Source organism: Miscanthus floridulus, chromosome 6, assembly GCF_019320115.1.
Source record: "Miscanthus floridulus cultivar M001 chromosome 6, ASM1932011v1, whole genome shotgun sequence".
NCBI lineage: Eukaryota > Viridiplantae > Streptophyta > Magnoliopsida > Poales > Poaceae > Miscanthus > Miscanthus floridulus.
The window spans coordinates 99,111,777-99,127,225 of NC_089585.1; the positions used below are offsets into that span (position 1 = coordinate 99,111,777).

Consider the following 15,449-nt stretch of genomic DNA (forward strand, 5'->3'; position numbering starts at 1 on the left):
GATCAATCCAATATTTGTCACTTTTCTGACAGATTTTGTACCCTTCAAAGAAATAAGCATATCTCCCAAAGTACAAATCCAAATACCACTAAATTTGGTGGAGGTGTGCAATACTAAGTTATCTAGCAGCTGTAAAAATTTGAGCTCTATTTTACTTCTAGATTGCTGCTATATTTCAATTCTTCCACCATTGCTACATGCTGAAAACAGCTGCACTATAGCTGACAAGATCCACTCCAAAACCGAAGCATCTCTTATCCAATTCTTATGAAGATTGTACAGCATCTTATACCATAAGTCTAGAGCATGTACACCAATTTTTATGCTAATCCAATGGGTTTTGATTACTCAAATATGGCTAATATCACAGCTAGCTCAGATTCTCAATTATAGGACAGATTTCAACAATTGAGCTATACTTCATCAAATGTGAATCAAACTTGAAACTAACTTGTTTGAATATTTCCATAAGACATATATCCATTCAAACCACTTACTAAATGTCATCTTATGAATTTATCCAATACAAATCAATCCAAACTTAATTTCTAATCAATTATCCATTTAATTATCTCATAGCAAGCAATATTGCATATTTATCCAATTCAATCAACTCATATGCACCCAAATAAAATGATCAACAAGAGATATACCTTGGTTAGCTCATGATCATCCAACTAGCAAGCTTTAACTCAATTATTTGCAAGTCATCAAATATATTCAATGAATCACCAACAACTTGAATTATAGCACTTGTATGTTGATAGCGCTTGGACTTCACTTAATTTTCTCTTGGCATTGGGTTCGGATGTGCACTAAGCTTCATAACTTGATCCAACATATGATGAATAATGTGAGATCAATTGAATCAAGTCTCTAATGCCGATGGTACCTACAAACAATCATCCACTTTTTGATAGTACCCAAATAAGTTTGGGTCCTCTCAAGTTAGGAGCAACATACTTAGGCGATGCCTTAGTATGAGTAGCGGGATGTTTTGCAATAGCAACCATAGAGGTACCATTACCATCCTTTCTAAGCACATTATTATCAACAATTGAAATAGGCTTAGAAATATCACCTAGGGGACATAAATGTGCCATGTGTCCCCTTTCCCGGCATGAGTAGCACTTTCTCTTTGCTTGAGCCTTCTCTTCTTTGCTCATGTGGTGCTTCTCATTGCCTTGCCTCTCATGGATTGCTTGAGCCTTCTTCTCAAGCTTGGTAGGACACTTAGAGGCAAAGTGTCCCATACTTACACACTTGAAGCACTTGATGTGAGCATAGACTTTCTTTTCATCTTCATTCTTGCTCATCATCTTGGTATCTTGAGTTTGCATTGGATGCCTTGCCTTTCCACCCCTTCTTGTTTTCTTCTTCTTTATCATCAAATCACCATCATCTTCATGGTTGATCTTGATTTGCTCTTGGGGTGTCTTCTTTATCTCAACTTGTGGCTTTGGTTGAGGCTCTTCTAGTTGCTTCACCAATTGCTTGGTTGGGCACATTGAGGTAAGGTGACCCCAAGTGCGGCACTTGAAGCACTTAACATGCTTTAGCCTCTTTTCTTCTTTTATCTTCTTGAGCTTCTCAATGTTAGGGCAACCATTTGCAAGGTGTCCCGCTTCATGACACTGGTAGCACATGGTATGAGAGAGCTTTCTTTCTTGTTGCTTCTTCATCTTTCTTTCTCTCTTTCTTTCGCCCTTTGTCATCTTCTTCTTGAAGCCAAGGCCACACTTGTCACCATAGTTTCTTTGAGTCTTCAGCATGTGCTCAAAGGTGACTTTTGAGTTGTAGCACCTCTCTAACTTATTGCTCAATTTCTTCACTTCACTTTTGAGCTCAATGTTCTCCTTCAAAATGTTAGTCTCACAAGACATAGAAGTAGAACAAGCATCTATTTGTGAAGAGCATGGCATATCTAATAAATTATCACAAGAGGTGGATACATGCTTCTTGCCTACATCACAAGGGTTAGCAATAATATGTGATTGATCAATTGACCCATGTGATGAACTCTCATTGTTTTTAAGTTTCTTGGTAAACATTTTAATGAGAGAAGCATGTTGTTCTAATAATTCATCATGAGATGCAATTAGTTTCTCATGATTCAATTTAAGCTCATCATATGAAGATTTATAAGCATTAAGTAATTTCTTATGTTCTTCACAAGAATTCTTTAGAAATGAGTTTTCATTTTCTAATTTCAATGTTTTAGCTTTCTCATTTTCTAAAGACATGGTCATGCTAGCAAGTCTACTAACAAGCTCATCATATGAATCAATATGATCAACCACATTATCATTTGATACCTTGGTGTCACCTTGTGATATGAGACAATGTGGTGTAGTTGGAGAGCATTAGTAGTGTCTTCATCATGGCTTGAGCATGAACCATCATCACCATCAAGTGTGCATGGGGTAGCATCATCACTTGCAACACTTGTGGCATCATCATCAACCTTGTCACGTGAACTTGTAGTAGATCAATCATCATCATCATCACTTGACCATGAGGTGGAGCAATCTTCCACAATCACCAAATTGTGGTTATGCTCAACACACTCATGCACCTCCTTCTTAGGCTCATCCTCCTTCTTAAATTTGCCATCATCCCATGTGGAGGAATCACCGAAGGTTTCCTTGATGGACTAACATATCTCACGAGCGGTTCCCTTGATGTTTACTTGTTTCATCAAATCAAAGCTCAAAGCAACCATTAGATAACAACAAGCATGTGCATCAAATTCATAGAGAACTCTTTGAGCTTTGGTGAGATTTCTATGATCCAAGACATGGTGAGACCGCTAGTGACAACCACTAAAATTTAGGTCCTTTTGCACGAAAATGATCAAGCATGTGATTTTTCCAAAGTACAAAGTTTGTGTCATAAAAAATGTGTGTCTCACAAACATCTAGCCCATTTGACGCCAACCTCTCGGGTCGGTGAAGACCACAAATGAGAGACCAAGCTCTGATACCAATTAAAAGGGTCGAGATGGCGACTAGAGGGGGGTGAATAGTCTTTTCTAAAATTTAGTCTCATTGGCTAACCGAAACAAGTGTGGAATTATAACTATCGGTCTAGCCAAGACTACACCCCTCTATCTATATTCACTAGCACCTTTCAAAGATACTAATTAGCAACAAAGGTGTCGGGCTAGCTAGAGCTCTTCTAACCAATTCTAGAAGCAATGTCACACAAACCTATGCTACTAGTTCTTTAAGCGACAAGGGAGCTCCTACACATGCTAGTAAGCAAAAGCACAAAGCCAACTAAGCTCACTAACAATGCTCAATAACAAGGCAACCAATGCCAAATTAGAGAGCGCAATTACTTAGCTATACAAACTAAGCAATGTGACTAACAAGGTTACGCAAACCAAATTAGCCACGCAAGGGAGCTACTTCTATGCTACACAAGCAAGAAGGTAACTAGCAAGCTACACAAGCTAACTAATTACAAGAGCAACTACACAAGCTTAATATGTATAAAAGTAATTGCAAGCTTGTGTAATGGGGATGCAAACCAATGGGAAGAACAAGGTTGACACGATGATTTTTCTCCCGAGGTTCACGTGTTTGCCAACACGCTAGTCCCCGTTGTGTCGACCGCTCACTTGGTGGTTCGGCAGCTAATTAGCATCACCCGCTAAGCCCGCACGTCGGGCGCCACAAGAACCTACCTCGAAGGTGAGGGTAGCTCAATGACATGCTTTACTAAAGTTGCTCTTCATGACTCCTGCGGGGCGAGCACAATGCCCCTCACAAGCTCTTCTTCGAAGTGCCACACAAGCTTCTTGCAGGCTTCGACGGAGACCACCACCAAGCCATCTAGGAGCTGGCAACCTCTAAGAGTAACAAGCACCACCGGCTTGCAACTCGATCACCTAGTGCCACTCGATGCAACCTCACGATGCAATCGCACTAGAATCGCTCACTCACACAATCGGATGATCACTATCAAGTATGTGTGAGATGGAGGGCTTCTAAGCACTCTCAAGCATGGACACAAAGTCCCCCAAGGTGCTCAGCACCAGCCATGGCTGAAGGCCACTTCTATTTATAGCCCCAAGGGCTAAACTAGCCGTTACCCCTTCACTAGGCAACTGTCGGGTCGACCGGACGCTCCGGTCATGTTGACCGGACGCTGGACCTCAGCGTCCGGTCGCCCGATGACAGCCACGTGTCACATACGTTCAACGGCATTCTTCCGATCACAACGGTCATCTTCTGACCAGACGCAGCAGCTTCAACTGACCGGACGCTAGACCCTCAGCGTTCGATCGTTTACAGTAAGGTACTGACCCCGACCAGATGCGTCCGGTCGGACATGATCGGACGCAGCCCCAGCGTCCAGTCACTCTCCAGCAATACTGCTTCGTCCGACAATAGGACCGGACACTGCCTCCAGCGTCCGGTCACTTTCAAAGCCAGCATCCGGTCAATAGACCGACGCTGCACGCTGACTGCCACTACTGACCGGACGCTGAACCTCAGCGTCCGGTCACTACGTGACTAGAGTCCGGTCCACTCTGTGGGACCTTTCTCATCTCTGTTTCTTTACTGAGTTGATCCACATCAACTCCAACCTCATCTCCTTTGTAAATGTGCCAACACCACCAAGTGTACACCACCATGCGTATGTGTGTTAGCTTTTCACAATCATTTTCCAAAGGATTAGCCACTCAACTTGTCACGCCACTCAATCCAAGCGACGATGCAAAGTTAGATCACTCGAGTGGCACTTAGATGACCGATATGCAAACAAGTTTGCCCCTCTTGATAGTATGGCCATCTATCCTAAACCCGGTCACAAACTTCTCTATACACCTATGACCGGTGAAATGAAATGCCCTAGGTTATACCTTTGCCTTGCGCATTCCATTCCATCTCCTCCAATGTTGATTCAACACATGCACCAACATGATCAATAATGATATGATCCACTTTATATCATCACATGATTATATTGGTTCATCGATCTTGACTTCACTTGCTCTTCACCGTTGCCATCGTACATCGGTGCTAAGTCTTGCTCAAGCTTCACCACCACGCGGTCCATCACTCCAAAGCCTTCGACTTGCCCTTCACGCTTGCAACCGGTCCATCAAGCCAAGTCTTGTCTTGATCTTCTCCACCTTGATCACATGACTCAATGTCATGTCTCATGTGCAATAAGCTTCTTCATCACCACATGTGTGAGCTTTGCAACATCTCCAAGCCATTTTCACCTTCATGGTATATGTTGCTCACACACATGTACCTGTGGACTAATCACCTATATATCTCACATAAGCACAATTAGTCCACCTAGGTTGTCACTCAATTACTAAAACCACACAAGGACCTTTTAGCGGTGCTTAGATCTCTTCCATCCCCGTATCCAATCAGTCGGTCTGAAAAGAGCCGGAACCCACGATAAGAGATCATGAGCCTTCCTGCTCCCATAAGTAAGTATGTGCTGAGGATAATAAGTCTATGACCTGACTAGAATCCAATGCAATGACCAGTTCTTAACCGACACAGATAGGGGAAATAGTGTAACCAAGCTATGTCCGATTGACTGTAGGACACAACCTATTACACCCACCAATACCCGTACCATATCCCTGCCTGGTCTCCATTTCCTTTCACCATTTTATCATGAGAGTAGTAATAATAATCTCCTATTGTGAGTAACGACAGGTTACTCACACTGCCAAAAAACCTAAGCATAGCAGCTACTTGACCTAAGCTAGTAGGACTCATAGGTAGGTATATCTATGCATGTAGTTTCAACAATAAGCCTGTAACGTAAATGCACATCACATATATATATCCAGTGATTATTCAAAATAAGGGTTATGCACCAGGGCTCGCCTTGGGCAGGCGGGGTGTTAGCAAAGTTAGTCACTAGTGGCGCCGAGGCTCCCTCCTATACGAGAACCTCCTCCTTGTACTCCTCGAGCACCTCCTCGTATGCCTACTCTTTGGCGGTCACGAACTCCACCAACGCGTTCTCTACATGCCTGCAATGATGATGTAACACTTAGCATTTTTGCAACAACAGCTCTTAAATTAAGAATATATTCACTAAGCTGCTAAACTAACTCTAATGACTAAGGTGCTAAGCTACCCATCTTTTCCATTAAACAGGCATGAAACATTCAAGTATTATCTTAGTGACAAAAATGCATATCTTACTTTGTTTACGATTTCATATATACTAAAACAAGGAGTACTTAGCTACCATATTTCTCAATCTATTCTAACGCTACAAAATTACAACGAGCATGTAATAATACAATGAAGCTACTATAAAAATTTCAGGGCTTTTGCTATCACCAATCTACCACAAAAATCCCTACAATAATTAACTTAATAATATTGAGCATTCTCAAATGATTTAATAGCTCCTGGTATAAACATGTATATATATGAACTAAATACACTAACAGATAGAGCACAATTTTAGGAACTTAACAAAATTGGTTTCATAATTTTTGGATACCTACATGATTTTATATGATTTATCAAAGATCGGCTCAAAAATTATATTAGAAAACTATTTCTAATTCCTTATGAAAAAGAAAAACGTATTCTTTTGGGTGGCCCACGCGCTGGCACTCTTACAAAAATGCCCTCACGTTATCAAACAATAGCGCGAACACTACACATACTATTTCTATAGACAATAACTTTGCAATGGAACCCTCGGATCTTTTCACCTTCGCACTGGAGAGGTCCCCAAGATGACCCGTGCTCGCCGACGTGGCGGGTGGTGGCACTAGGCGGTACGCTAGCCACCTGAGACCCTTGCATACCTAGCAAGGGGACCGATGCTCACCTATGGGCCGACACGCGATGATGGGTGATGGTTGCACGAATGGGGGTGAAGCAGAGCGAGCTCTCCCTAGCGGCGAGCGACTTGCAACGGTGGCATCCGTGTTTCGGTGAGCCACAGTGCTAATAGGACGGTAGATATAGGGAATAAGCACCAGGGGCACAACGTGAACCCGGCTGAAGTGGTGGTTTGGTCGGCGACTACCTGAGCAGTGCTGGCTATGTGTGCACGACGAGCACGGTGACAAGCCATGGCGAACATGACCGTGTCAGTGACAGTAGAGAGGCGGTAGCGCTCCCACAGGCGTGCGCACGGTGGAGAGGGAGCCAAGGCGAGCTAGTGGTGCAGAGGAATTTGCGCGGGGTAAAGTGGTGGAGGCTGGCCACGTCGCGGGCGGTGACAGGCCTTAATGGCACGGTGGTGGGCAAAGCTCCAAAATTGGAGCTCGGCTGAGCCGCAATCAAAGCGGGGTGGGGGTGGCTGGAGAGGGGGCATGAAGGTGGAGATGCGAGTACAAGGAATTGATGAGAGTTGCCCGCTATCTGGCTCACCGTGACTCGACACGACGGTGGTAGAAAGAAGAGAGAGAAGAGAGAATGACGCGATAGGAGGGCTCAGCTCGTCCTCGCCTTGGTGGGACGCGAGCGGCGAGATTGGGAGACCCACACGCCAGCGCTAGCCGACAGGGGCGCGCGCTCTCGACTAGCATGGCCCGTGTGGCCACTACGCCTTAAATGAAAAGGTGACAGCGGCTCACCCACATGCGCACGGCAGAGGCGACACGCACAGGGCCGGCAACAGCGCAGAGGTGCAGCAGACCAGCGTGGACGCGACGACGATGCGATGGCAATGGCATCATCGCGATGCGAGTAGTGCGCGGCCGCGACGGCACCCAAGACGGCAGTGCGAGGCAGAGCAGCAAGGCGCGGGGCCAGCGGCTCGCTGCGGTCGGCCTCGGCCAAGCCTAGGCGGCTCAACCGGCCAAGCGTGGCTGCACAGTTGACTGCACGAGACGTGGCCATGTGCACGGCGTGGGAAAGCCACACGGTGACCGCACACCCGGCGCCAACCAACCCGAGACATGTGACGCGCATGAATTTTAAAGCGCTCAACACGACCAAACGGTTGCTTCTGGACCTAAACCATCTTCACCATACTCAAGATGGCACATGAGACTACCAACTCAAGCTATAACACTACACCACCCTTTAACCCAATCTCTAACAATAAATTGCTAAACATAGCAATGTCTAGCTGTTGACAGACTTGAAAATTTCTAAGTTTTTGAGCTGAATTTGATTTCCATTTGCGATTTCTAAGCTAGTGGAAATATTAGCTAGTAATATCATTTTTCGACCGTAAGTATTTCACTATCATCTACAAAATTTGTGCTTCCAACTTTATTAAGGTGACACATATATGTTCTATAGCATTTTTGTTTAATAAAATTTGGTTTTCAACCTTAAGTGATATAACATGACTATTGAATCAACTTTTGTTTCACATTTTTATTGATCGTTTTGAGTTACGAAAATTGATCTACACACTTTATTACATGCATTAACACATAAACATGATGCTCATGATATGTTTTAGTAAATGATTTATGGTGTAACACCGAGGGTGTTACAGATGCGAAGCGCGGAAAGATAGAGGTCTAAACACCATATTGAGACCGGGTCTCAAGTGTGGTGGCTTGGAGTCCAAGTTTAGACGGGGATCTAGACCCCATGACAGGAGTAGAATAGGTTGGTCTTGTTTGTGCCTGGGGTATAAACGGGGCGTGTGTTTCGGGGTATCCAGCTAAGATACATTGGTTCATAAATCGCCGTTTCCGTGAGACAGTACGACTTGGCTATGGTCTACCACTGTAGTAAGAACTGGAATATGAAAGATGGTAAATTGGTTCTGATTGCTCAACCCTTACTTGAAAGTAGAACATGTGCTTACCTAGAATGGTTAGCTAATGAAGTAATCATGACTATTAATTAGACTTGATCTTTAGGACGTACTTCTAGTAATGCTTTTCGCAAATAAAAAGAAAACAGCCAACCCATATTGCCTATCATACCCCTTTAAGTCGAGAAACTATTCCCACTAGTCGGATAAGTCTTACGAGTATATTGTGTACTCAGGGTTTATTTTACCCCGCTGTAGGTGCAGCTTGAGGAGAAGCTCTTTGTGTGGAGGATTCTTCTGGTCGGCACAGACGAATCCTTATATCGTTTCCGCTAGATGTTTATTTTTATTCTGCTGTTTAATTATCGCACTCTTAACCCTGGTATTGTAATAAATAATTTCCTAAAACTCTTGTTGTATGAAATGGACTAAATATTGTAAGCTCGTACTCATTTTTGGATTTTGGAGGTAAAACATGTATTGATTTGATTTCTCCCATGAGGTGTGCTCGACGGAACTGTCCGTTGTAGCTAACTTTTAGGGTGCTTAGTGTCTAGTGGAAGACGAGCACATTCGAAAGCGTGTTATTTCGAACGATTCTGCCACAAAAATATAGTGATGCTCTGAACATATCACCATTGTAGGTCTTATTAGACGAAATAAAAAATCATCTGACACCAAATACTTGTCCAAATACGAATATTGAATCTTCTACACCTAAAAAATCCCAAGAGCTATCGTCTGCTCCCCCGCCTCTACCCCGTCCCACGGCAAAAAACACCTAAAAACCAGTCCCTGTCTTCGAAAAAATACGGCACAAAAAAAATCATCCAAACCTGCCGCTTGGTATTGCTCGCCCGTGTCCGTTCCTTAATTAATTTAATGTTGCGAACACGGATTAGATTAGGAGTGGGTATGAGAATAGAAAGAAATACGGTGTTCTAGATATAAAGATGCGAGGGAGAAAGAAAAGGTGGAGGGCTTAATACTTTTTGAAATAGATCGGGGTTCATGATGTAAAATGTCCCGATCTGAGTGGGCCTCCTAGTGGGCTTCTTTTTTAAACTGGGTTGAATCCTTGCAGTTGGGCCGGCTTTGTTGTGGGTTGGACCAAGCCCATGCAAGCTTTTTTTTCTTTTCTTTCATTTTTCTCTTTTTCTATAAAAATAAAGATCTTACAAAATTCGCTAAAATCATAGAAAAATCAGAAAAATGCCAAACCAGTTTTGTTAGCTTCATAAAAATGTGATATATCCATAGATGTTATGAATCTTGTTAGGTCGTGCTTTGTTTATAGGTGTGTTAAATCATCCTTGCATATGTTGCATGAATATAGGTTCGGTGATGACCGACAACGTGCCAGGGGCAGACCCGGAATACGCGGAGGTGGCTGAGAAGTACGAGGAGGATGTCCTCGTCATCGGTGTTCCTGAAGCCTTCACTAACTTTTCAATGTCCAGTTCCTACCCAAGAAAGCCCCGGTGCATAACCCCTACTTTTCAGTACTTTTTTCTCCCGCTGCAAGACACGAGCATATTCCAAGCCCTCAATGACCACATGCAAACATGCACGGAAAAAAAACACCCCTAGAGTCTAGATCGACTTCGTGAAATAGAAACGTCACCAATACAGTTTACACCAATAACTTCAAGTACTATGGAAAAAAATATACTTTACACCAGTACGTAATAGGCGAGGACTCTCCTGCCTTAGATTTCTTTAGTTTGGATTTGAACTTCCACCATTGCCAGGTCTAAGCCCAGGGTAATACCTTTTTCCATTGGGTTCAATTTTAATTGCTAATTAGGTTTAAAAAAAATTATCAGCAAAGTGTATCATGTATATTATCTAAAATCATGCAGTGAGTTAATGGGTACCTAGAAAGAGGATCCATTGCAGTGAGTTAATTGATTTTATATTTCATTAGGCAATGGATCCTCTTCCTCCTCTTAACCCATTAACTCATAGGTGATAAAGATCGTTAATTACAGAAGTATTGAAAAACGTAAAATCAATTTTGTTAGGCTTTCCTAAACTGGATCTATGATATAGGTGATAACGATTATGAAACCGTCTTTATGTTTTTAATGTAATTAAATTCGTACATTTGTTAATTAATATGTTTGTCTAAGTTACAAGCCACGCTGTGTGGGCTAAAATTTATGGTCGTCGTGCAACGCATTGGCATATATTTAGTAGTTTAAGAACTATAAGCAGGTGTTTGAACTTTTAACTACGGGATCTTAGCGATTTATTTGGGTCCACCTGACCAACTCACTCAACGTATCCAGCAGAGTGCATCCCCAATCACGTACAGATACATACAGTACGTTCAGGTAGAATCAGCGGCTGCAATCCATTTAGCTCGAAACCCCGTGTACTGCTCCAAGACCTTCCCCGCGTCCGGCATCACATTCTTCACGGCGTCCACGGACCACGAACCGCTCCGCCCACGCCGCCAAGCCCGGGAACTTGGCACCGTCCAGAAGGTTGGTGCCTCCCACCTCGTCTACCACTCTGATCCAAACCAGGTGGCTCCCGAGCGCGATGTCCACGATCCCGAAGGCCTCGCCGCCGAAGAACGCCTTCCCCTTGGAGCACTCCGTGAACGCCCGTTCCAACGTCTCCACCGCAGGGAGGGCGTTCTGGAGCGCCTCCGCTCTCTGCTCGTCCGTCAGCGATCTGAACAGCGCCCTAAACGCCGGAAAAAACTACAAACAGAAAAGGAAACTGTAATTCTGACTTCGGGTGCGAGGCCGAAAATCGATTCATTTCCTGCATCCTGCTTCAGCAATTATATCATATCATATATACGGTGTCGTTGATGTAAGCCGCCCAGAACCGTGCCGTGGCGCGGTCGTAGGGGTCGGACGGGAGTAGCGCGGGACCGGTCCCCCGCCAGATCTCGTCGATGTACTGCAGGATCACGAGCGATTCGCACACCGGGCGGCCGCCGTGGATAAGGACCGGCACCTTCTTGTGCACCGGGTTGGACCGGAGCAGGAGCTCGCTCTTGTTGGCGAGGTCCTCCTCCATGTACTCGTAGCTCAGGCCCTTGAGCCCCAGCGCCACCCTCACTCGGATCACCCATGGGCTCGACCATGTGCCCAGCAGCCGCAGCTCGCCCGCTCCTATCCCACCTCCTGGCGCTGCCATTGCAGTTGCAGACGTTTGCTTTGTGTTATCATGTGCCGCTGTCTGCTGGGATCCAGTTGTATATGTACGGCCTGAGGTGATGACCAAGCGGTGCTTGGTTTGATGACTAGCAGCAGTGAGTCGAGAACTCGAGATTCATGTGGACAACTTTGGAATTTGTGGGTGGTCGTTTCTCCTCCACCGCTTGGTTTGATGACTAGCAGCAGTGAGTCGAGAACTCGAGATTCATGTGGGCAACTTTGGAATTTGTGGGTGGTCGTTTCTCCTCGTCACTCGTCAATCGCCACTGCTTGTTGGAAAAGAGGTGCCGCGATTGAGCCAGCGCTGTCGTGTCGTGTGTTTAGGAAAGGATCGAGGTGCTACGCGCCCATTGTATCCGTGGAGGATCTGCGAACAGAGTGAACGGTGGGAAGGGCAGCAGTTTCTGAAAGTCAATGCTTCTTCCAAGTTCCATAAGAGAGTGGACTATTGTGATTCTGTCACACTTCTGTATAACAATCGAGTGGCCGCGCAAATTGTGCAATTAGCTAGTTTTATTATAATATTTAGGGTTTTTTACTTGAAAGTAATATATGCAAATAGTTTGTTTATTTTTATTATAATTGTCCGCTCTATCTGCCGTACTGTGCTCATCAACATATATAAACTCCATTTAGGTATCATCGCTAGATTTGTCAGAATGTTGCTCATGTCTACTGGAGCCACTTCTGCCTCAAGTAGCTAATAGTTGCCCCTCTCATGGCAGCAACACCATTAGCGCCTGAAGCCTTCCCAAACGAACTGTGGACTATTGTTGACGCCAATCAACTGCTAATCTTAGGCATGTTACGCACCCGTACTGTTGTGGCCATGTTGTTTCCACTTATGACCAACTCGTTGGGAAGAAAAGTCGAATGATGTTCGTTGCACTACTTGCGAGCTTCTCAAGATCAATGGACTAATTACACATAAGATATCAAAAGTCAATATGTCTTTTTGTGATTTCAGCATAAGCTAGGTTGCCAAAACTTGTTTCTGCCTAGCCCACTTCCAAGAAAGCCATTAGATCTGAACGAAGATTGTTAGAATTGATATGGATTGTTCCATTAGGTTGTTTTCCCATTCATCGGCATTGTTAATAGTGATGACATGACTTTCTTGGCAGTGAAATTGGGGAAGAGTGACTCAGTGAGTTTAGGGATACAACGAGACAATATGTTGAGATGGCAAGACATAAAGCATAGTGAGGAAAGGAGCGGCATATGGTTCAGAGGTGGTTCAATGGTTCTCCTGTCGGTAATGCTCCTATAGGGCGTCCAGACGGACGGACCACCTCGCCCCGCCGTTTGCCCATGTTGCGCGCCGCACGCCGCCCCGACTCACGCCTCCCGCTGCGGTGGCGCTCCATCCGCCTGACGCGGCCACTGCCAAGGTCCGTGCCGCCGATGATCTTCGCATACGTGACCTCCACGCCACTCCGTGGTATCGAGCTCTGCGCCAACGAGCCTCCATTTGCCTAAGAACAAGTAGATGAGCACATGTTGCAACCGTATGCAACATATGCGTTTCAAATATATATTGCATATGTTTCATCTGAATGTTGCATGCGTTTTATTGCATGTTGCAAAAGTAGATCTTGTGTTGCATATGTTGCAATGGCTATACACGTATGTTACAAATGTATGTTCCAAATATTTCAGCCGTTTCAGACGTATGTTGCAAGTGTTTTATCTGGATGTTGCATGTGCTACAGTGGCTTTACACATATGTTACAAACATATGTTCCAAATGTTTCATCTGTTTTAGACGGATGTTGCAGCAAGTGTTTTTGTTGCAAATGTTTCATAAGCAGGCTCAGGAGACAGGCGTATGCGAAGGCGGTTCCCGTGTGTGGGACATGGAGCGGCGTGGGCGCGCAGCAGCAAGCGCAGACGTGCGGGTAGCCGCAGCAGCATGCGCGGGCGTCCGGACACGCACGTCCATTCGGACATCTAGGCGCTAGCCTTGCCATCCTTTCAACAGGGGAAATGATTGGGCAAGAAACTTAGAATTATTGAGACGGTGACGTTTCCATTTTTCCAAGTCGTTGCAATTTTTTTACGTCAACACACACAGCACTGTCCTTAGTGTGCTGACTGCTGAAGGAAGGAGGTAAATCACGGGCGTTTCTGCAAAGAAAGGCAGAGCATGAAGCGGACAGATGGCGGGTGAGTGGAAGGCTGATGTGCTGATCATGAATCGGATTTGGCCTGAGCAAGTCAGGCTCTTAGCTCTGCTCGAATCCGACTGTATCGATGTCAAAGCAGGATGATGCATTGATCATCTCACCATTTGTCAATTTCGTAGGTCTTATAGACAAAATCGCAGATCACTTGACACCAAATACTTCTCCAAGTACATTACTCATAACTGAGCAGGTGTTTGAACTTAAGTAGTGGGTCTCAGGGATTTATTTGGCCGACACCGACTCACCGAATGCAAGTAGACACACTGTGTTCAGCTAGAATCAGCAGCTGTAGCTGTAGTCCATTTAGCCCGAGACGCCCTGTACTGCTCCAAAAGCTTCCCGGCGTCCGGCACCACCTTGTTCACGGCGTCCACGGCCATGAACCGCTCCGCCCACGCCGCCAGGCCAGGGAACTTGTCCCCGTCCAGAAGGTTGGTGCCTGCCGTCTGGTCCACCGCTCTCATCCAAATCGGGTGGCTCCCGAGCGTGATGTCCACGAGCCCGACGGCGTCGCCGCCGAAGAACGCCTTCCCCTTGGAGCACTCCCTGAACGCCCGTTCCAACGTCTCCACCGCAAGGAGGGCGTTCTGGAGCGCCTCCGCTCTCTGCTCGTCCGTCCTCGATCTAGAAACAGGAAAGAAAACGGCTAAGTCTGAGAGCCCAAAAAATCGATTCAATTCCTGAATGGAGTGCCATACCTTGTCGTCGACGTAGGCCGCCCAGAACCGTGCCGTGGCGCGGTCGTAGGGGTCGGACGGGAGGAGCGCGGGACCGGTCCCCCGCCAGATCTCGTCGATGTACCGCAGGATCACGAGCGATTCGCACACCGGGCGGCCGCCGTGGATTAGGACCCGCACCTTCTTGTGCACCGGGTTGGATCGGAGCAGGAGCTCGCTCTTGTTGGCGAGGTCCTCCTCGATGTACTCGTAGCTCAGGCTCCTGAGTCCCAGCGCCACTCTCACCCGGAACACCCACGGGCTCGACGACTTGCCCAGCAGCCGCAGCTCGCCATCTCCTACCCCGCCTCCAGCTGCTGCCATTGCAATTTGCAATGTTTGTGTGTGCTGCAACTGCTGCTGTCTGGCGGGGGTCGAGTTGTATATGCGTACGGTCCGATGCGATGATCATTGACCAGCCGGATTGCTAAGTTTGACTAGTAGCAGTGAGGTGAGTGGGCAACTTTCTTGTCAGTTACGGCGACTTTTCAAAGTAAAAATGCACATTTTTTTTGTAGAATCAACCAATCTCAAATTTAAATTAATATATAATATAGAAAACCAATTGATAGATTAATCCTATCATATATTTTTATAAAAAAGCAGTTTGCTATACAAAGGTTGATACTCATTTTCTATAAATT

At 45.4% G+C, this 15,449-nt stretch overlaps 1 protein-coding gene and 1 pseudogene across 1 annotated transcript; both read right to left on the bottom strand.

Annotated features, from left to right (window-relative positions):
- Window positions 1-10,853: 10,853 nt before the first annotated feature.
- LOC136458754 (probable glutathione S-transferase GSTU6) lies at window positions 10,854-12,075 on the bottom strand (annotated as a pseudogene).
- A 2,078-nt stretch (window positions 12,076-14,153) lies between these two features.
- LOC136458755 (probable glutathione S-transferase GSTU6) lies at window positions 14,154-15,147 on the bottom strand. The gene has a single exon (XM_066458691.1). The coding sequence runs from the start codon at window positions 15,127-15,129 to the stop codon at window positions 14,359-14,361; it is 771 nt and encodes a 256-aa protein (XP_066314788.1). The 5' UTR covers window positions 15,130-15,147; the 3' UTR covers window positions 14,154-14,358.
- Between the last annotated feature and the right edge of the window lie 302 nt (window positions 15,148-15,449).

Excerpts from the sequence above, each read along its gene's own strand:
- LOC136458755 (XM_066458691.1), bottom strand. The coding sequence starts at position 15,129 with ATGGCAGCAGCTGGAGGCGGGGTAGGAGATGGCGAGCTGCGGCTGCTG.